Consider the following 22,862-nt stretch of genomic DNA (forward strand, 5'->3'; position numbering starts at 1 on the left):
TTGCTAAGCACTTTGCATAAAGAAAGCCATTTGATTCTTGTGAGATAGGTGTTGCTATTTGCATTTTATAAATGGGGAAACTGAGGCTCAGAGAGGATGTTTGCATAAGGGCCTTAGGCCACCAGGTATAGCCAGGATGCAGTTCAGATGTGTCTGAGGCAGGGCTGGGGTTCTTAACCATTCTACCATAATATTCCCTAAATAAATTCATATAAAGCTCTCGGCTTCCTGTAGCACACCAGTTTTACTCTCTTTAATAGTTGCAGTAATTGACTCAGCTCACATACCTGATAACATTGATTTTTCTGTCCCATTTAACTGATTTGTGTTCAGCATTTAAGTTTTAATTACTCTGAAGCTGATAGTGCTATTTCTTCTTTACCAGGAGGGACAGTGTCAGCGTGATTAGGTCATTAAGGGACAGGGATGGCCCTGAATTGAGTCCCATGCCCATGCCAGACACCATGATAGACACTTTATTTGTGGTCCCCCTTTTATCGAGGGGAGAACTGAGGCTCTGAGTTGCTTGTCCAAGCTCCCTCTCAATAAACGCACCCTTGTAGCCTCTTAGAGAGGCTACAATGGGCTGTTCTTGCTTGAGCACCTCGGAGAAAGAGAGGCACTTTGTTGAAATTCTAGCCATTACTATAAATATAAAATGCTACAGACACAAAATAATTAGGCCACAGGAAATAAGAAAAAAACACCTTGCTAAGTCTAGAAAACCAATTTTAGCTTCATTTGTAAGCCTAAAGTTTGCTATATGTGTCCATTATAGGAATAAATATATATGCAAACATATGCACATATGCATATGTGTGTCTATATATATGCAAATGTAATGGCAATATATATAGTCAATTTAGACAGATATGTACATAGGTAGATAGATATTGTGTATGTATACATATACGGTCAGTAATACATACATAGTGAATTGTCTTGCCATTTGACCCGTGCTCCCTTCAGGCTAAATCAACTTATTTATTACCTAAACTGGATGAGGAGTGGGCAGGATTAATTAGCTGCTTGTCAACTCTGATCAAATTAGCAGAGTAATTGCCAAATTTCCATTGCTGTGTGAATCACATGGGAATAATTATTGGTAAGGCAAAAAGAAAAAAGGTCAGGAGAGATGCTTCATGAATCAATTGCTTAAATTTTGTCTCAGACAATCAAAGGTAAGTTAAACGAAGAGAAGGTGTTTAGCGCTTTTTCTTTTTCAAATGTTCTTCTTTGAGGGTTAACACTAAGCTTTGTGATGACAGTCATACCACTACCTACTCTGGCTTTTAGCCTTGATGTTAATTGTAAAAGCATACAAATGAAATTCTAACTTTGCAAGTTTAAGTCTCCAGTCACACACCTCAAAGGCACGTTTCATTAGAGCCTCAAATGTGCGTGCTCTGTAGAACGTTCTAGCTGACATGCGTTCTCTACTGACGTCAGCTCTTCAGCTTGCTGTTTCAAAAAGTCTATTAATAAAAAAACAGCAAGCTCAATAGACAAAGATTTTGCAATATACTAGAAAACGTTCGCTTTAATTGAATTGTTTCCCAGTGGAAAGAGAAACGAGCAGGAAATCAGGCGGCTGGAGTTCGAAGGCTGGCCAGGTTACCTCAGGGGATGCTTTCTGACCGCCATCGCTGGCTGGAGCTTCCTCTCTGGCTATCTGGCTAGGGGACCTTTTGGATCTCAGTTGTTTCACCTGTAAAGTGAGAGGCTTAGCTGAGATGACCTCTTGCTTCTTTTTCAATTCTATTATTCCAACCAGCTGTGTGCCTTTGGGCTAGGGGACCCACTTCCTTCAGTTTTCATATCTGAAAATTGGGGACAGGTGTATCCCTCTTGCTTACTTTACAGGTAGGTTGTCAGAGCAAAATAAAGTTATGGATGTAAAAGTACGTCGAGAAAAGATAAAGTGCCGTAGACATACATATGGCTTCCATACTGTTGTCATCCTCCTCTTCCTCCTTACCTCTCCCTTATCACCCCTAATTGTGCGAACCTGACATTTCTTAATTGATGCTTGTGTTATAAATTCCTAGGCTTTAGTTCAGAACAGAGGAAAGAAAAAATGAGGGAAGTTCAGATGGGATGTCGGGGCGTGGGAAGGGGTGCCAGTGGCCCAAATTCACCCAGGATGAGCTGAACACGTGAACTGCCTTACTTAACTGCTGAACAGCAATTCCACCGGGCACTGATGCTACACCAGTCAGGAGAACAGTAACATAACTGTCAGCACTCGAGAAATGTTGTTCTGGGCCCACTTACAGATAATTTTCCCATTAGTTGAAAAGAAAGGCATACTTTGATTCTTTCTCAGTGTGTCCTTGACATGCAGTCAGCTCTAGTTTTTTATTTTATTTTATTATTATTTGGGATACATTTCTGAATGACTCTTTTCTCAAACAAAATATTTCTAGATTTCCCCAAGAAAGAAAATTATTTTTTCCCTACCTACACTTGAAAAAAGAGTGACCAAAAAAGACCTACATGAAAGAAAGAAAGAAAGAAAGAGGGAAGGAAAGAAGGAAGGAAGTTAGTTTTCTCGTGTAATTTATTTGCAATACCAAGGGGACGTATTATCTCCAAAAGTTCTAAATCCAAGAGTCCATTTCCTTTGGATGACCTTCAAGAAGTTCCAAAGAGTTCAGAAGCTCTAAATCTTCACGCAGATTTAGCAATTGTGTCCCCAATAGGCCCATGAATGTGGCCAGCAGTCTCCTCTCCCTCCTTTGTCTGCCTCTAGAGTCTCTTCTTTTTCTCAACTAAGAGACTAAAAATATAAATGGACAATGGACAGACCACATCTAAAAATAGAACTCTGACCCACAATCTGCAGCAACCAGCCCAGGAAACCAAACTGTTATCTACAGTGACTAGCCAAAGAAGCTAGCCTACCATATGTAAGTCAGACTTGTAGGAAGTCAGACTACTGTCTCTAGCAACCAGTCCAGAAAGTCAAACAATCACCCAAAACAACTGGATAATTTTGGGGCCAAAATGACCAGGATTTGATTAATGACTGATTGCTTCCTTAATTTTTTTTTTTTTGAGGAAGCTTAGCCCTGAGCTAACAACTGCCTCCAATCCTCCTCTTTTTGCTGAGGAAGACTGGCCCTGAGCTAACATCCATGCCCATCTTCCTCTACTCTATATGTGGGACGCCTGCCACAGCATAGCCTGACAAGCAGTGTGTAGGTCCACACCCAGGATCCGAACCGGCGAACGCCAGGCTGCTGAAGTGGAACGTACAAACTTAATTGCTGTGCCACTAGGCCAGCCCCAGCTTCCGTAATTTTTATTCTTGCTTTCAACTTAGGTCTAACCAGAGAAAGTTAAATATATCCCCTAATCACCTACCTAGAACACCTCACTCCTGGTTAGTCCGCCCACCTACATGCCAACAGCCCCCAGTCAGGGCGTGTCTGAAGCCCTCCCTTCTCTCCTCTCTAAAGCATTCCCGCTCCTCTGCCTGCCTTTCAGCCTCTGCCAAACTAAAGTGATGGTGGCTGACTCCCTTGCTATAGCGAGCTGTGAATAAATAGCCTTCGTCTCTTTTCATTTGGTTGGTCTTCATTTATTTCCACACAACTTATAACACCAAAAGGGCTGGTGAAGCTCAGAGTTCTTAACTGTTATTTTGATGAAGAGGGAAGCAATCAGCAAGAAGAAACACATAAATCAGTATTTTTCCAGTACATTCTTCAAACCAATAATTCTGAAAAATGAAAATAGTTGTTACATGTCAGAGGATTCTCTAGTTAAATAAAGGTTTGAGAATTGCTGGATTAAATAAAGGAAAAGTGATTTCCTTCCTGTGGGCTTTTGGGAAGCCGTTCTACACTAAGGTGTGGCAAATTGCTGAGAGGCGATTCTACAGTCTTTCCAAACGTATTTGAAGTCAGAACCTAGTTATGAGTGGAGCACTGGTTTTTCATGAAAAAAAAAAAAATACATGGAAGCGCAGATACAGAAGATTCTGAGGACCGCTTTAGCTCTGAAATCTTCCAAGCTTGTAGGTTTGTGGGCATTATGACCTATAATAGCACATAGCGAGACGTGATATGATATTCTCTGGATGACTCTCAGGAAAGATGCAATTAAAATGTCACAAGGACTAGAAAGTTAATATGGAGGAACTTTGGTCAACCATCTGTTTAATTAGTTCTTCTAGTTAACCGGGGCTTTAAAAATACAGGACTGATTCCGTCATACATCAAAGGAAATATATGTTCTTGGCCTAACTGGTACCACTTCTTAAAATAGGTTAAAAACAAAGGCCGGTAGAAAAGCAGCAGGCCAAGAGAGTTCCCTCTACAGTTTTAGGAATGTTAGACTTCACTACCTCAAGGCTGTGACAAATGGAAGTGACCCATCCGCACATCCTTCTACTCCTTTTGCCCCCAATACGCCAAACTAGGAGAGGTCCAAGCGCACAGGGAAGAAGGACGTTTCTGTTGTGGATGAGGCCCCGCTTTTGATCTTTTCCTTATTTCTAAAGATGTAGATTCAAACATGGTTCTTCTGATGTTCCTCAGACCCATCCACCTACTTCTCCCAAGAGAGCTTCAGGCAGCATCCAGCACTTCTCTGTGTCCGCCCGGCCTGGTGACTGCAGGAAAGTCTCCTCACCACCACGATAAGTTGTGTGTGAGGTCCTGGCGGCTCTTTGAACAGAAGCCAGGTAGTTTATGGTTGGTGTGAGCCATGCTCTGCGGTGCCATCTTACACCTCCTTTACAAGGAAGGCATTTTATACCCACCTGGGAAATGCTTCTCAGCAAATGAGATGCCCTAACACTAGAGATGCAGGCTTCATTGATGTGTCCAGAGGCTGCATTCTAATTTCTTCAGTTTAGTGTGTGTGTCTGTGGCTCTGTGGTCTCTCAGAGGGCAGCTGATTTTGACGAGATTTCTTTCTGGACCGAAATACATCTAATTGTTTTCTCGTTTGTTCTCTCTCCTCCTCCTATAGGAAAATACTATTTGGTAGTTTGAATGTTCAGATTTTCTTTCTTCCTTGGTATATTCATTTATTTAACAAACATATATCTTACTACGTGTCAGGAACTATTGTAAAACTTTACAAATATTAATTTATTTATTCCTCATATGAATCCCTTAAGGAAGACAGTATTATAATGTCCATTTATATAGGTAAAAAAATTGAGGCACAGAGTAAGCAACTTGTCCAAGATCACACAACCAGTGAAGAGGTGAGCCCAGCTGTCGCAGGCACCAGCGCCTATGCTTCTAGTCACTGTGCCATACTACTTCAGACAGACCTCCTTCTAATCCCTTTCAGGTCTACACTAGAGTTTTGAACATAACTTGACATCTGAAAGAGGCTTACCCTCAGCTGAATTCATTCTTCAACAGGAAAGAGAAAGGGGAGAAAAGAACAGAATAAGAAAGACGTAGAATGAGGACAGGAGAGAAGTAGTGGAGAAAGGAACAAAGCCAGCAATGGAATTGAGCTCATGTCAAATCTTCCAGCAAGTGATGCTGGGTTTCTGCTCGGCTGCCTTTTATGGGTCCATGGAACCCTCTGACCTGTCTTCTTTGGTCCAAGAGGTGCTATCTGGGGGTCTTCAGAGGCACAGAAAGGAGAAGCATCCCCTGAGATTCCTGCCTCTTCCAATCAACCCACAACTTCATTCCATAATGCGCCCAGGGGAAGAGCAACACGGGGCTCAAAACAGCACTGACGTGCAGCGGGTGTTGGTCCCATCTTAAGATGAGGGCCACGAGGTCCCGAGAGACTGTGCTGTCCACTGTCATACAGCTAGAAAGTAGCAGAGCCCGGATTCAAACCCAGTGTCATTTGACAACAAAGCTCTATCATTTTCTAGTCCCCTCCATGGGTCCATAAGTACTCGCTGGGGAACCCAGCAGTCCCAGTGTCAGATAGTTAGGCAATGGTAGCAATCCACCTTCTCTCTGCCTCTACCACGACCTGGTCACTTCTGCGAATCCACTGAGAGCTCTGAACTCTTACATATCAATTATCCCATGTGTTTTCCAAGCGTCCTGATGAGACGAGCAGGGAAAGGTATCATTATGACCATTTTGCAGATGATTATATAATAACATTGGCAATTTTACTGACAAATAATCCTATTAGTGTTCAGTTTTAGAACTGAGCTTTTATTGTGAATTAAGGAAATCACTGGCTTTGAAACCAAAATAAGTGAGGTCGAGTTTGGATTTCATGAAACCATAGGGAGCTGCCTGTTTTTGCCAGTTAAGTAAGGGCAGGAACACACTCACCAGTCAGGAAGTCGGGGTCAGGGGTGGGCTCCGAGATTTCCTCCAGGCACTGATTCTCCAGAGGGACAGTGGCCACCACAAGACCATCTGGCAGTTGCTGGTCTAAACCTCGAGCGAAGTTGTTTTGCCTGGAAACAGAGGTAGACCTTCATTTCTTGAATGAGAGTTTCATTCAAGGAGCGAACCCCACTCCTTGGTGGGCAATCTATAACTCAACTTGCAATGAAAAAATTCTTTCTGGGCCAAAAAGTTCCCCGCCCCGCAAACCCCACTTGATGTACACGTCTGGAGTAAGAGGTAGGATGAGGGCTCAGGGAGATGAGAAATCAACCAGCTGAAAATGTCTACTCAAAAGATAGACAATATTCTTCCCTCCCTCCCATCCCAGTCCCTATGCCCTGACTCCCTCTCCATGAGATCTGGACATACTCAGTCTCCTCTGTAGACTGCAGTGAAGACTCCAGCCACCACAAGATTAGTTATGATGCCTCACCGCTTGCCTTTCACTAAAAGAGGAACTATTAATAAAGTCTTTCTGTCTGTAACAGAAAAAGCAACTGACTCTAAGAACTGGCTCAGATAATCACTATCAGTTTGCTTCTAAGAGTCGAGGCCCGGGTTGTTATCAACTGCTGGTCCTTACTACAACACTTTCATCATCATCATCATCTCCTGGAAAGCAGCATGGGTTCTGGGGGAGATATATTCAAATAGCCTAAGATAGAACAGGGACAGAGGTCAAAAGGAAAATCTCCTAAAATATTCCAAACCAATGGTTTGGAATTCCAATGGTTTGGAATATTTTGTTCTCAGGACCTTAAAAATAATTGAAGGCCCCAAGTAGCTTTTGTTAATGTGAATTATATCTATTAACATTTAACATTTTGGAAATTGAAAGATAAATTTTTAAAATATTTATTAATTCATTTAAAAATAACAATAATAAGGGCCAGCCCTGGTGGCCTCGTGGTTAAATTCGGCACGCTCTTCTTTGGCAGCCCAGGTTCGGACCCTGGACATAGGCCTACACCACTCATTGGTTAGCGGCCATGCTGTGGCAACAGCCCACATAAAAAAAGAAAAAAAGAGGAAAATTGGCAACAGATGTTAGCTCAGGGCTAATCTTCCTCAGCAAAATAAATAAATAAATAAAAATAACAATAATAAATCTATTAAATGTTAACATATACCATGAAACATGAGGAGAGGAGTGCCATTATTTTACGTTTTTTGAAAATTTTAATACTGTCTGACTTACTAGAAGACAGCTGAATTCTCACCTCTGCAACATACTGTTTGAGTTGAACTATATGAAGAAAATCCAGCCTTTCTGTACGTGGAAAAGAATATCCCCTGAAAGGCTCTCATAAACCCTAAGGGATCCTTCGACCATGCTTGAGGACTGATATTGTAGACTGACTCACACACTGATCCTTCCACTCAGAGGGAACAGAACTTGAGCATTTGGGTGTAGCTGTCATGGAAAATATTGCAGTCCTTGCCTGGGCAAGACAAAAATTTACCTAACACTTTCCTGTTCCCCAAGAGGAAGCATGGTTCTCAGATTCTGGAAGGAGGAATGTCCCATGATCTTCTGATCATGGGAGAGAACATAACCTATCCTTTTAGGATCACATTTACCTTGCTCCAAGATACAAAACTGTTTCCTGACTTTAAAGCTCTTCAGGGAAGAAGATCCATCAACAGCCCTGAATAATCAGTTCTGTGGACGTGAAGTTCACCTGAATGTGCCTTTCAGCACTTGTCCAGCGGCCACTTCCTTGGAATGGTTGTTGTAACCAAAGAACATCTCCCCAAAGAGGGTCTGGTTCATGGGAAGCTCCCTGATTTCCCCACAGTCCCCTCCCTCGGGGCAGGTCTCCGTGATGAGTTGGCAAGAGCGTCCATCCACACCAAGCTTGTAATCCTCGATGCACCTAACACAGTGGAAAACTCAAGATAAGAAGTTATTCCATCAATGAGCTGTGCCGTCAACTCAACCCAATAGACCGGGAAGAAATGCCTTTGGGAGAATGTTGGATGGCTAAAGATTATGAACATCCCAGTTCCATTTTGTCCCCTTTATAATTCAGTTTCTTAAGCCTATAAAGCGAGTCTCCTTCCATGATGTGATCACACAGAACCTCTCGCCTTTCCTCTGCAGCTTTCCTGTCAGGTTTTTGGTGTGCTCTCTCCTCTAATAAGTGCATATTTTCCCAGATAGGTCAGGGTAAGAATCACTGGAGATAACTTATAAATAAGTTAACACATTTAAACCCAAGATACTCTAGAGCCTTTCTCCAGAACCATCTATGTGGCCAGACCCTGCATCTGTTTGGAGGGTAATTAGGCAGCAAAACGAATGACACTGTGCTTAAGAAATTAATAACCTTCTAATCTGGTCCTGTGACAAGTCAACTAAGAAATTAGAAACATTGATCATTTTCTGGCTGTGTTCTGTTTGAATGTATCCAAACACGAGATCAACCCATATTAACTCGCCTCCATCAGTGTGGCCTGCCTGAACCAAATAGATGCTACGGCACGCTGTGTGAACACTTCTTTAGCAGCCTCCCCATTAAGCATATAGTCACTCTAATGAAGAACAATACTAATGCTGGTAAACACGGGTCAGTGACCCTTAAGTCATTAACTGGACCTTATGTGTAGTTATAATGAGAAGAATATAATCCGTTAATTCACGTATGAATGACTTTGATAAAGCTGTCATTTAAAAAGCATACTGGTTTAATTTGGGTCTCTCCTCAGAAATATACCAGATTTAGAATTTATAGATGATCATGACATTAAAACACATCATTTATTACTATCTGAGATATTTGTTGTAATAATATAAAAATGTCTGTTCTATATAGGGGAATAAATAATCATAGTTTTAAGTGATGAGAAGGAATATTGTAATGGTAATGACACTGTCCTTTACTGGGTGACCTTGGGTCAGTTGATTAAACTCTCTGAACTTCAGTTTCCACATCCGTGAAAGGAGGGAAAACTAGCTGCTTCGCTGGGTTGTTGAGAAGATTAAGTGAGATAATGAACTTAAAGGACGTCCATTGTCCCTAGCATACAGCGGGTATTCATTAAATGCTGCTGTCGTTATTATTAGCAGAGGTACAAACAGGCCCACTCTAGTGCAACTTTACAGCTCATTTTCCCCATTTACATGTTTGTGTGAGCAGTGTGAGTAGAGCTCTTCAGTTGTAAGTGCACGTGATCTGGCCTTCATATAAGAACCTCACATCAAGGACTTCTATTGGCAGGCTACAGAGAGTGGCTTGGAGACCGCTAAATACACACATGTACCAAACTCTGCTTGAAAGGGGAAAGTCCACTTAGGGAGCTACTGCATTAGTCCAGGCACCAGATGTGACTCAAAACCCAAAGGACTTTAATGGCACCAGCCTAGATCTGGAACAAGAAAGTAAAGCAGCTCCTTCCTTGAGCAATAACATAGTGTTTCTGGAAGGAATTTTGAAGGTGGTTGGTTCCCTCTCAGTCCGTCTTGAACATCTCGACAGCTTCCCCTTCCACACTGCCCCATTTCCCCTGTTCTCCTTTGTGTTCACGGCCATGTGTCCCACTGTAAACTCCTGTGAGGGCAGAGACCAAGTCTCGTATCCTGCTGTCACTGCTATACCTAACACTTAACTAGGTTCTCTGCAAAACTCGTGCTCGCATGCATGTTTATTAAATAAATAAAGCTATGCGACTTCGGCTGAATTTAGCTCTATTAATTGAAGTGGGTCAACCACAATGATAACATTAGAGAGACATTAAAATGTAGATCAAACTCCCATTTATAGGATGGGAGTTTACAAGAAACTGAATATGAAAATTGCTCAATTGCAAAGAAATAGAATAAAATGAAATACAATAAAATAACATTACTACTCCACCAAATAATCTTTTCATGATTATTCAGCAGGCACTGGCTTTTAGCAACAATCTGGCATAGCTTTATTATTACAAATATTGATTTCCATTGCAAGCCTTTTAGATTGCGAGATCCTTGAGGGCAAGGAAAGGGGCGGGGAGGATAGACAAGCAAACTATGGGTATAGAAGAATGGGCCAAATCTTTATTTACTTTATAAATATAACGTGCAAATGTCTTTAAATATAATTCCAGTCAGCGATGTAAATTTAAATGTTGAGGGAACCACAGAACTTTCAAGAAACCAAGGAGGCCTGAATTCTAATCCTAATCTTCCCACTTACTGACTCCCCATTCTTGAGGGAGTCACTTAACCTTGCTGTGCGTTAGTTTTCTCATCTGTAAAATGGGATAGCATTGCCTGCCTGCTCCCGCACGGAGTCATCCTCAGAACAAATGAAGTGAGGTGGGTGAAAGAGCAGATCCACAGTCGGGCTCTTTAACTACGGTGAGAAGCTGCTACGTCTGAGCAGGGCGGCTGCGTTCACAAAATGCAGGGACTTTAGGAGCAGAATTTAATTCTACATCCACTCCCCCAAAGATTCCCCCTCCCCCTCTTAGACAATTGATTAGTCTCACACAATCTTTCCCAAGCTTTTGGACTGTGGAATCCTTTTGTCACAAAACACCTAATTAACCTAGTTCCAAAAAACACAGCTTGGAAAATTCTGGTGTAAACGGGCAATGCCTGCGGTCAGTTTCCTCATCTGTAGGGGTGGGACTAGACTTTCCCTAAGAGCCCTCCCAACTCTGCCTTTAAAAGGGCTCCTCTTCCAGTCCTCCAGGCTTGCTCCTCAGAGTCTGAGAGCTGGTCTAGGGTGGCCAGCTCATTCAGATTTACTTTCCTAGTTTTAGCATCGAAAGTCCTGCAAGGCAGCAAGCCGGTTGGCCTCAGGGGCAGTTCAACTCACCCGCAGAACATGAGGATGTTGTATAAGGTGGGGTCCTCTGGGAAGGGCGCCATCTGCTGGAGACACAGCTGCTCACAGCCGCCATTGAAGCCGTCAGAGCAGTCCACCCCAATGTGGCGGTCGTAGCAGCCAGAGCTGTCCTTCATCGGGCTAAGTCCGGATGGGCACTGGCACAATCAGAAAACATGCACACAGTTGCGTGAATCAGGGGACCAGGTTCTCTGGGAACCAGAGTATAACCACTGGTGCCTATTTTTAGCACTCAGTCTTGAAATCATTAACTTTGGTAAGCAATGCATGAATTTCCCACTACGCTGGACTCCCTTTAAAAGCAAGTGACCTTTTTTGACATCTTGCTTCTTCTCTCTGGGCACAGGTCACACATATTCGCATTAAAGCCAATTCCTCCAAACAGGCTGGAACGGAGCATTGTAGCAAGATAGAGCTAGGTGTGCAGGCCTCCCGCTTGGGCCCAGGCTGGCAGAAGAGTGGAAGTGATGGGCCAGAATTAAAATGCATTAGCAGAGATTCCTTTTGGCTAGGGGAAGGGAGTGCTTCTGTTTGGACTTAGTATTAATAAGAGTTTCTTTTAATGTCCAAAGCACTTTGTCAACGTTGGTACCGGACAGCGGTGTTGGACGGAACGGACAGAGCCAGGGCTTCCAGCTAGAAGGACGAAGTGGACTTTCTCTGTGACCTTGGAGGGAGGTGTGACTGCTCTCCTCATGGGAGTGACCATACTCACGACCTTCCCCTTCAAGGACACCCTGCGGAACACGCACAGACAAGGCAGCTGCTACATGAGCACCCACAGGGGCTGCACTGGGCTCGAGCTTTATCCCAGTGCCCTGGACACTCAGTGTGAAGGAATTAGCTTTTCTGCACTGCTGCGTCATCAATAAACTCCTCAAGAACGACAGCAAAGGAGATAATCCAGGAAAAGATGTCAACCGGAATCTGGGGAAGACAAAGGGGCTTGGCGAGCAGTAGGAGCGCTCATATGGCACGCATCATGTGCTGGGCAGCGTCTAACTCACTCATTTTACTCATTTAACCCTCAGGACATCTCCTTGAGGTAAGCAGTGTGATCAACCCCATTTTACATATGAAAAAGCACAGAGAGCTTAATGTTCCTGTTCCTAAAGTTGCACTGCTGCTCACCGCAGGACCACACCCGAAGCCCTGGAGGCTGGCTATGACATCCATGACTTAGCTGCTCTTTCGTTCTCTTACACCATGCTCAGTCTCTCACACAACAGTGACCGTTTACCGAACACTTACTAGGAGCAGGGCGCTATGCTATGTGCTTTCGGTATTTCATCTCACAGCACCCTATATGAGTCTCATTTAATCGATGTGGAAACTGTTAACACTGCCAATTAAAGCATGAACTTCTCACTGCTCTGGATTCCGTCTGAAAGCCCATGAACATTTTTTGCCATCCTGCTGCTTTTGTCTATGCAACAGATCCTGCACATCTGCGTTACAGCTGATTCTTTCCAACAGGCTGGAAGGGGGCAAATAACTCGCCCAGGGTCAGGCAGCTAGTATGGGGCAGCGCTGGGGGTCTGTCTAGATCTGACCTGCTTTTAAGGACTGTGCTATACGCATACTGTCAGCTAGCTAACACACTCCTCCAAAACCAAAACCAAACCAAAAAAACTCTTTCAAAACTTGGTGGAACCGTGTTCAACACTTCCCCTCCTGCCCTGCTGCCTGGCTGCCTCTTTTTCACCGCTGCCAAGCACCTTGGCCTGGTAGGCCGGAGCTGCCGCAGGTGTGCCTCTGAAGACCCACCCCCCTCCCTCCCCGCTTCCGGATGGAAGATCACGCAGCAGGATGTGCAGTTTGCTGACACTAATTCTGCAATTTTCCAAACAAATAGCCCCGCTGTGGGCCTCCCAGGATCCCAGCCTGGTCCATCCTCTCTCTCCCCATGAAGCCAGCTGGAATGCTGGAAGGTGACAGCATTTAAAGAAGTTTCTAAGGGCTGCCTCATGTTGTGCAAACCCAGATGTTCCAGAGATGGTAAACAAGCAAATGAGGCAGCTGAGGATTGCACCCTACATTTTGTTAGCCCCCCCACCCATCCACTTGCTTGGCCACCCAGCTGTTAGGCCAGATGTGCCACCAGAAAGGAGCTGGCTTCACCACTGTGAGGCTTTCCAGGCATGCATGTAGGTTGAAACACAAAAGTTTGACTGGAATTAAAGAGGCTACACTAGTTGCCATGAATTCTTTTTTTTTCTTTCCACAAAGTTGGGGAAAAGCCGTCAAAGTAGGGACAAAGCCAGTCCATCCTGGTACCAGCTAGCTTTCTCAGTCACCAGCCAGGACGCCCCATCTTCTCAACCACCTGCTTTTTTTCGGAATGCCCCATCAAGTGTGATTTTTGACACAGACATCATCAAATGAAACTCCAGCAGGCTTTGTTCCAGCATTCCAAATCCTGGCACATCTATGCCTTGCCTGGCTCTGGTGTCTAGATGACCGTTGCTATGCCAAATTGGACCACCTGATATTTACACCCTCTTAGGAGGTTTGGAGAGAAGACAGTCAGCTACCTTGTCCATGTCGGACTTTTTTTGTTCTTATAAGCAAAGCTAAAAATAATAATAACAGCTATCCGGAATTAAGCAATTCTACGTGCAGGACAATCTACATATATTACCTTCCATCCCAACACACAAGGAGACTTTTTTCCCCTCATTTTACAGATAAGAAAACTTAGACTCAGAAAGATTAAGTAGTAACTTGTTTAAGGTCACAGAGGTGGAAAATGCCAGAATCAGACTTGGACCTAGATCTGTCTGACCCCAAAGCTCATGTGTGTCCCTTCCGCACTGCCCTGTTGCTTTACAGGTGTGAGATAACCTGGATTCATTGGAATCCAAAGAAATAAGGTCAATTTGTCAAGAGTTAAAGCGATCCTATAGATTTGTGGTTTGTTTGATTGTTTTAAGCAACTCCTGGAGTACATTCTCGGAGTAATAATGGATTTGTAGGTTCAGCCTAACATTCTCTCTCTCTCTCCTCTTTCACACACATGCACACACACCCCCCGTATTATGAGTCCATACATTTATAAGGCAAACACTGCACACTGTCCAGAGCCGTGACCTTGAAGGCAAGACAAGATCCTCAATCACCGAAAAAGATGCAATTATCTTTACCACACTATAGCTTACTTGGGCTGCAGTTCAGAGTAGAACATTTTTGAAAGATTTCCAGAAAAAAAAAAATGAAACGAAAAATATAGTTTTCTTCTTAACCCTTGATGAACCAGAACAGCCACTCCCCAAAGAGTCTAATCACTCATTTCCCATGGTATAAATTTGTTTTTGTTTTTGCCTAAATGTTCCTTGTGCTGTTTCTTCATATTCTGGGCTCCTGAAAATCTTTGTCTACCTACAAGGAAACCACAGGCTCCTAACCATGCCCTCTTCCTGGAAGTATTTGCTACCAGAGCCCAGTTGTCAGGAGAGAAATCCTGTCTCCAGGAGGAGCTTGTATTTTCTCTTCGTAAGCACCGGCCATTCTCTTCTTCTGGCTTGTGGACAATCCCTCCACTTGTTCCTTAAAATAGAACCGTTTGCTCAGGATTGAGCCCCAAGGTCATATTTTAACCTCTCTCGGCAGAGGTTACATGTGGCACTCCCAGGGCCTTTATCAACTACAGGCTTGAGAAGAAAACTCCATTTATCATGGCAACAGCCCTCCTCCATCAAGAAGGCCTAATAAATGAGCCCATATTTCAGTGACCCCTAAAATACACAAGGTTAATCATCGTTCATGAGACGCTCATGGCTTCGTGACTTATTACTGGTCTAAGGCACATTTTGCTAATGAGATTAAAATGGTTTTCCCCATTCAATCCCTTTTCTTCACCATCTTTCCCCTCTTTTTCCACCAATGGTTTTTGGTTGATTAATTACTTAGGATCCTAGTCGGATCTCACTGAGCCAGAGACACACACACCTTCGTTCCAGATTAGGAGGTGAATGTCTGATGGCTGCTGAATATGAGTGATGGACACATGAGCCTATTCAGGGCTCCTGGGAGAAGGGAACAACTTCCTGCCGTCGAGCCTGTCTCGCCTTACCTGCGTGATTCAGAAGACACGCAACCATAATTCCCACAATTCCTACTCAAAATCGATTCTCTTTTTCTACACGGCTGTCGTCTTCCTCTCACAAATAATGATTTCCCTGACTTTCGGATGGGCTCTGACACGCAAGCCCAAGCCACGCAGGCCTTCTCCCAAGGGGAAAAGTTTGATGGAATTAAATTTATATCTCAGCTTCCTGCCCCCATTTCTCTGAAAACCTCTGAGGCATACTCTTCTGCTTCCTGTCCTACAGAGAGAAAGAGAGCTGGTCATCTGTGATGGTCTCTGCACATCTGCGCTCCAGTAGAGGTGAAATGACACATTTCGTGGGAGACCATTGTGGACAGCATGTGGACAGAGGGCAGCAGGGTCATTGGGTAATTCGAAGCTCATTAGAGCATAATGCTCTGGTGGGGAAGGTCATATGTTCAATACACGAGAAAGCGGGACAGCCGACCTCTCCCTTCCAAGGCCACAGTCTGCTCACCTAAGTACATGCAGACATCTCACAAACCAAAGGCTTTTGTTTTGGCTACTTTTGGGAAGCTGAGAAAGGAATATTAGAACATGGGCTTTTCACTTTTGTTACGGCTTTGTAAATCATTTTCAAGACTTTCAAACAAAGTTTTATATTAAAGCTCAAGAGGTAGGCTTGATAAGAAGGAAGATGCCGTGGTTAAAGCTGAAAGTGGGGAGATGAGAGTCCTGCTGACCAAGTCTGCTCCAATCCCCACTGTCATCTACTGCCATCTCCCACTGATGGCCTCCCAAGGATGTCTGCCACATAATCCTGGGACCCTGTGAACATGTCAGCTTACATGACCATAGGGGCTTTGCAGATCAAGTTAAGGATCTTGAGATGGGAGATTATCCTGGGTTATCCAGGTGAGCCCAATGTCATCACAAGAGTCCTTAAAAGTACAAGAGGGAAGCAGAAGAGAGAGAGAGGGGGAGATGTGCTACAGAAGAATGGTCAGAAAAATGCAACGTAGCTGGCTTTAAAGATGGAAGAAGGGTACCATGAGCCAAAAATATGGGCGGCCTCTTGAAGCTGGAAAAGGCAAGCCAGTGGATACTCTCCTAGAGCCTCCAGAAAGAACACAGCCCTGCTAAGACCTTGATTTTAGCCCAGTGACACCAGTATTGGATTCTCATCTACAGAGCTGTGAGATAATAAATGTGTGTTGTGGGGCTGGCCCCGTGGCGCAGCAGTTGAGTGCACACGTTCCTGCTTCGGCAGCCCAGGGTTCACGGGTTTGGATCTAGGATGCGGACATGGCACTGCTTGGCAAGCCATGCTGTGGTAGGCGTCCCACATATAAAGTAGAGGAGGATGGGCACGGATGTTAGCTCAGGGCCAGTCTTCCTCAGCAAAAAGAGGAGGATTGGCAGCAGTTAACTCAGGGTTAATCTTCCTCAAAAAAAAAAAAAAGAAAAGAAAAAGAAAAATAATAAATGTGTGTTGTTTTAAGCCACTAAACCTGTGGTAATTTGTTACGGCAACCATAGGAAACTACTACAGGAACTTTGCAGGACCTTATGGGGCTCCACAGAACAGAGAACCACTGCTATTGTGCCTTCCAGGCAGGGACCCCTGCCCCCGCCTTAGCAGTAAGGACAAGGGGTAGAAGTAAGACGTGGTTATCAGCAGTGGGTGGCGGACCTCTGCTCCGGGAGCCCTCCCAAAGGTTCTGTAATCTCTCTGTTGGAGAGTGGTTTGGTCTGGAATGGAGTGATTGCGGCTTGTACAGATCTGTGCCTTTCACGGGTGTTTGTTTCCCATCCCCAGAGACTCTATAAACAACAGGGCAATTAACTGGGTAGCAATTAACCCTGTGGGAGTCCATGCATAACTGAGAAACATGCCCTGCCTTCCTGGAAAGAATGAAGGTTGAGCAACCCCACCTGTCTGGCTTGAATTCAGTCAGGCAAATATGCACATACACTGTCTCTTCCCATATCTGCCTCTTTCCTGGGTTTCTTAAGGGCCAGCATGTTCTGAGTTCCTGGGAAGCCTTTCAGTTCGGCACCCAGAGGACTGAGCATCAGGGTTTATGTGCAGAGGAGGAAGGGAGCCCAGTTCTCCCCCAAGTGCAGCTGGTGCAGCTGATCCCTTTGTCCCTGGTCCACCTCCAGATGACACAGGACCGCTCTGCTAATACACCAGGACTTCGGGATAGTACTGATGCCCAGGGGAGGCAGGTCAGCTCAAGGTAAAGTCCCCGGTCTTCTCAGTAGGGTCATAAGGGTCATGATGTGACACATCAGCTTTCAACCCTTCAGTCCTCTGTTTCAAGGATCATGTGCTTCGTAGCCAATGAGAAACAGACAATTGAATGGGCCTGCCAGTCAGCCTGGCCCCCTCTTCCCTCTAAGAACCACGTGGACCAGTGACTTCAAAGTGTTATGCTAATACCAGGCACCGGTATAATTGGGTGGCTTTCTGCAGTGGCTCCTATTCTAAAATGCAGTGATCTTATTGCAAATGCATATTCATTGGAACTATTCCTGCTAGCTCCGTCTCACAGATCACAGTGTTAAAAATATAAAAATACATCAGCACGGCTATGTGCCAAGTAAAAGGGGCTAGGATCACCAACAGAAGGCGTTTGACAGGCAAACCCTTAGGGGCTCAGGAAAGGGGCAGAGAAGTGAGAAGAGATGGAGAATATATCCGTGTGCATGTGTGTGAATATGTGAGCATCCTCAAACTCATATGGAGGTAGCTTTAGGGGGTGGGGATGGATGTTCACATATGTGCACACACAATATTTTAGTACTTAGAATGACCCGAGAGAGTAATGAGGAATGAAAGGCTGAAATCCGGATGAAGAAATGCAGCCCGAATAGTAAAAAAAATACGTCTCAGCTGGGAGTTCCATTAGACAGTGAAATCGTCTCCTGAGGGACCCGGTTGGGAAGCTCATTGCTTAAGACATCTGAAAGTGGACCAGGCAAAGGGAGGGGAGCATGGTGGAGCATCAGCTCACCCCTGGCTGCCTTTGGAAGACACAACCTACAGAGTGCTTTTCTTTGTATTTTCCTGATAGTCCTCTCTGTTCTGGTTTGCCTGTCTTTTGATTGACCTGCCAGGTTCTCCGTCTACTTGCTCCTCAGTGTTCTCTCTTTCCCTTTTCTTTTCTTCATTTTCTCTCCCTTCTCAGATGAATCAGGCTTCTGTCAGCTACTGCCTAGCCTGTGAAAGTCTGGGGAAGCCTAAGGGCTGAGAGAGTCCCACCCTGGATCCCAGGGACATATCCGTCTTTGATGGAGAGCAGCTCCCTGAACAGAGCAGGTGCTCAGAGACAGGAAGATGAGGGTGTGAAAGATGGCATGGGCCCAGCATCCTCACAGCTTGCCCCTGCTCTGAGTCCCCTTGCAAGAGCACAGCTGTCAGATTCAGAAGCAAGATGAGGCACCATATTCTCCCTGGAGCTGTAAGCTCCTGGTCCTGCCCCCAAAACACTGCAGAACTACATGTCTCAATAAATCATCTCTCCCTCTCCTTTGTGCCCACTTTATGCACAGCTTTCCTGCCTCCCTTCTCTGCCCCATTCCCTCTCCTCTCAGTGAGGATTTCATCATTCTGCCCCTAAAAGAAGAGAGGGCTGGAAACAGACAATAGTGTTGATGGACATGAAAGTGACCAATAGAAAGGCACCAGCAGCTGATGGCTTCATCTGCTCCTGCCTCCATTTATCTGTGTGGTTCGATCAATCTTCATACCTTTGGCGTGGGAGCTGTCTTAGTCTATCATAGCCCAAATAGTCTTTCTAGTGAATAGCATCACATATTTTAAAGGTAGCCAAAAACCACATAGCTGATAACGAAGTAGAAAACCATCTTTGACAAAGTAGGAGTTCATTGACTTCATCTCAAAGGTGACATTTTTTTTATTTTTCTTCTACCATTCCTGGAGTAACTTACTTCCTTCATCATTCTGGCCTTAGGCAAGTTCCTCCTAAAATTTCCCATTACAGTCAATGTAATTTGACTCTAGCCAAAGGTAGGTTTCTTCTAAATTTCCTATTACAGTAAACATAGTTTATTTCCTATTAGAGTCAAGATTATACTATTTAGCAGTTAATTAGTTTTCAGATTGTTTGGGGTATCCCTTACAAACTAGCCTGAAAGGCTGGAAAGAAAGAATCATGCTATATAGTTCAAGAAATTTCCCTTGGATAGATACACACAGTAGGTACTCCATAAATACTTCTTGATTAATGGACTGTGATTAGCTCCTCATGTCTGTCAAGGGAAAATTCATAATTTAGACTAGATGGTGGTTACACCTAGGGAGGGATCACTCTTGACCCTCTCTTTCATTCACAATATAGTTTTATCCATGTACCTGCATTGTGTCTTATCCTGTGCACTGCTCCCCCACCCTCAAAATGACAAGCTTGACAGGGCACACATACCACACAACCAGTGGAGTCCAGCTTGCGATCTGAGATGCAACGGAAGTTCTTACTGCAGCCCCCATTATCCTTGCTGCAGTCACGCACTGGACCGAAGGAATCTAAGAGAACCTCCAGGCTGTCGAAGGAGGATGAGGTCATCAGCTCCTCCCTGCGGGGAGAAACAGCAGGAGATGGCAGGCATCAAGGGCTCCACGTACAACAAGTAGCATCATAGTCCGCGTTCCTATCTGGCCAGCTGGATCATGTCTCACTCTCTCTTACAAAAAGGAAAGATCAACCATACCCTGAGCCTTGAACTGACGAATTATGGACATTCTCCATACCTGGGAAAGGAGCCAGGGCTGTAACGCCTGGTCAAAGGAGGTCTAAACTTGGGCAAGGAAATTAACATTTTATTGCCTGTCAGTGCTTTGGGGCTGCAGGAAGTGCTTACAAACTCGAATTTTATGTCCTTTCCCAGTGCCTGAGCCTTGGGGTGTGCAATATTGACCCAGATAGAGTAGACCCCGGCCCGGTGTCTGGGGAATTGGAGGGCAGCCTGCCAACTTCTCCTTTTGGCTAGGCATGATTCTTTTCCCAGCACCTTGGACCTTCAGGTCGTTTCTCACTGAGCCTCCCAAGCCAAATGCAGGCCTCAGCGTGCTGGGGCAGGGCTCACCTGACCTCCACAGCGTCCTCCATCACTGTCATGTCTGTCTTACACTTCGCTGATGGGTTGATGGCCAGTTCAGCTGGTGGAATCACAAAGCTCTTGCTGAGAGGCAGCCACATGCCTTCCCCAAGGGTGTAGGTGAATCTGCAGGTACACCCAACACCAGGTGGTTATGACTGAGGGGATAACCACCCCCACCGGGGAGCCTGGCATTCTATCTCCAGCTGCTTCCTTCTCACTCCTCGTAGTCCTCTTCAGAAAGGAGAGTTTATCGCCATTTTATGGATGAGATGACTGAGTCTGATGGAGGCAGAGAGGCCTACTCCTGCTCACATGTTGAGACAGCTGGAGAACTGATTATGGTACCCACACACCAGCTGCTAGAAGTGGTTTTTATTAAGTTGTGAGAAATTGAGTCCCAGTTTCCTTGAGATGTGAAGCTGGGCTTCCCCTATCTTAAGGCGGATATAATTGGAAGCATTCTAATTGAGGAGACATGCCGGCATCCCACCATCCGCATCCCTCGGGTCGCACACCCACGGTGGAAGTGATGGCTCCTCTCTGTGCCTGCAGGAACCCTACCCAGGAAAAGAAGGGAGGAAAGCTCCCCTTTTCTGACTTCTGTGTGGTGGGAACAGAAATGACCAGAGCCAGGAGCCTCCAGGGAGGAGAGAAGAGGGAACCAGACAGGCCTGGATGTCTTCTCTGCAGCACTCCCACCCACACCCTCAGATAATGGCCTTAACCCTCAGGAGACAGGGAAGATTTTTTTTTATTATTCTTACAACAAGGGCTAAAAGGAATAAAAGAATCAATCAGCATTTCAAGGGAGAGCTTAAGGAAACCATGAGAGATTATTTGTTTATTTATTCATTCATTTTATTTCAAAGGCATTCAAATGCTCTGTGTTCACAGTCAAAAATAGTCTATGGGATAAAAGCCAGTGTGGGTGGGATATCACGAGGCTGTGGCAGTCTGGTGTCCCCTTCCAACTTAATGTGGAGGGAGGAACAATGGAAGGATGCGCACAATTAAACAGAACCCAGCACTGGTTCGATTATCATGCTGGTCACAGAGTACCATTTCAGAATGCTGTTCCTTTCTCTCCCTTAACCCACACGCTCCCCTCTCCACTCCCCTCTCCACTCCCCGGGATGCCTGAGATGCTAGGAAACAAGAGAGATGACGTGAGATCTTTTCTGAGAAATGCAACCCCCTCTAGAATGCTGGCCTCAGAGAATGCCCACTGACGGAGGCTCAGGCGTTACCAGCAGCCAAGCCACACAATTCTCACCCACTCCCTGAAAGAGAGCCCTAGGCACCAGAGCAGCTGAAAGGGGAGGAAGCAGGTGCCCAGGGGAGAGGCAGACCACTGAGCAAGCGGGATGTGGCCACGATTTGGGAGATTTCTTCCCTATTCCCACTCTTACTCTTGGATCTCTACTTCTCTGACCTGCTGGGCAAACCTCTGCCTTAAGCGGCATTGAAATACCACAGATGCTTCTTGCTCTGAAGGAGGCTCTCAACTCTTCCCACCCACAGGGACATGAGGCAATAGGTGGCACGGGGTCTGCACAGGGGGCTCTGTACCAGGTAAGGGAGGGACATTACTGGGGGGACAGAAGAGGGGACCCACTTCTTCACTCTTCTGTGAAGCAGTTGGCAAAACTGAAGGCATGACAGCCGCTTTACACACACACACACACACACACGTGCACACATGTCATCTGACAAGATTAAGGAACCAGTTCAGGGCAAGTGATTGCTGTGAGGTGCCCGGAACCTGGGACTTAAGGATGAATGTGAGTTGAAGGCAACAACACGCAAGTATTTGTATTCACTTTGCATTTCCTAATGGACATTCTTGAGATTAGCAACACTATGATAGGCAAGCTGGGATGGGGGTGCCACTAATATTGTATATAATATATAGTTTCAGAGAGAACATGCACAAGTTTGCATGGTACCAGGGAGGAGGCAGTTTCTTTGGACATAGAGGTGAGTTTTTGTTTCCTGTTTCGGTTTTAAAATGACCAAGTTTTGCGTTGATGCAGAGCAACCGATCTGTGATCTGTAGCTTATAATTTATGCAACAGATTTTAGGAAACTGTTGGGAGTACTAGCACATTTCTGATGGTTAATTTTTCTTTTGAGAGAGAGATTCACATCCATCAATCTCACAGTTTTCCCTTCCTCCTGTACATGCAGTAATATTGCGAAAGGAAAAGCAAAGATCTTTCCCAACTGAAACTGTCCGATGACACCCCAGGCCTACAGAACAAAGTTCACATCGCCAAAGACATCATTGCCACCCACTTCCGCAGCTCCTTCTTTCACTAAACCCTGCTTCACACTATGTGCTCCTATAATGCAATCTGACTGTAGTTCCTAAAATCGTCCTAATTTTCACACTTCTTTGCTTTTGCTCCTAATATTCCCTCTTGTTGAATTTTCCTTCCTCTCTTTTTTGTAGGACTCCCACTCACTTTAAGATTCAGTTAAGGTCCCACCCCTTCCAGAAAACCCTCCAGAACCTTC

At 44.9% G+C, this 22,862-nt stretch overlaps 1 protein-coding gene across 6 annotated transcripts in view; it reads right to left on the bottom strand.

The window, feature by feature from the left end:
• The window catches only part of ASTN1 (astrotactin 1), a 291,298-nt gene that overhangs the window by 73,324 nt on the left and 195,112 nt on the right, over positions 1-22,862 (bottom strand). For all 6 annotated transcript variants that reach the window (XM_070591356.1, XM_070591359.1, XM_070591357.1 and 3 more), the window contains exons 10-14: positions 20,331-20,468; positions 19,670-19,820; positions 11,141-11,307; positions 8,018-8,212; positions 6,276-6,403 (exon numbers count right to left, since the gene is read on the bottom strand). In XM_070591356.1, the coding sequence (XP_070447457.1) occupies positions 6,276-6,403; positions 8,018-8,212; positions 11,141-11,307; positions 19,670-19,820; positions 20,331-20,468 (779 nt within the window). The remainder of the gene's footprint in view (positions 1-6,275; positions 6,404-8,017; positions 8,213-11,140; positions 11,308-19,669; positions 19,821-20,330; positions 20,469-22,862) is intronic.

The sequence above is a fragment of the Equus przewalskii genome, chromosome 23 (genome assembly GCF_037783145.1).
Source record: "Equus przewalskii isolate Varuska chromosome 23, EquPr2, whole genome shotgun sequence".
NCBI classification, from domain to species: Eukaryota; Metazoa; Chordata; class Mammalia; order Perissodactyla; family Equidae; genus Equus; species Equus przewalskii.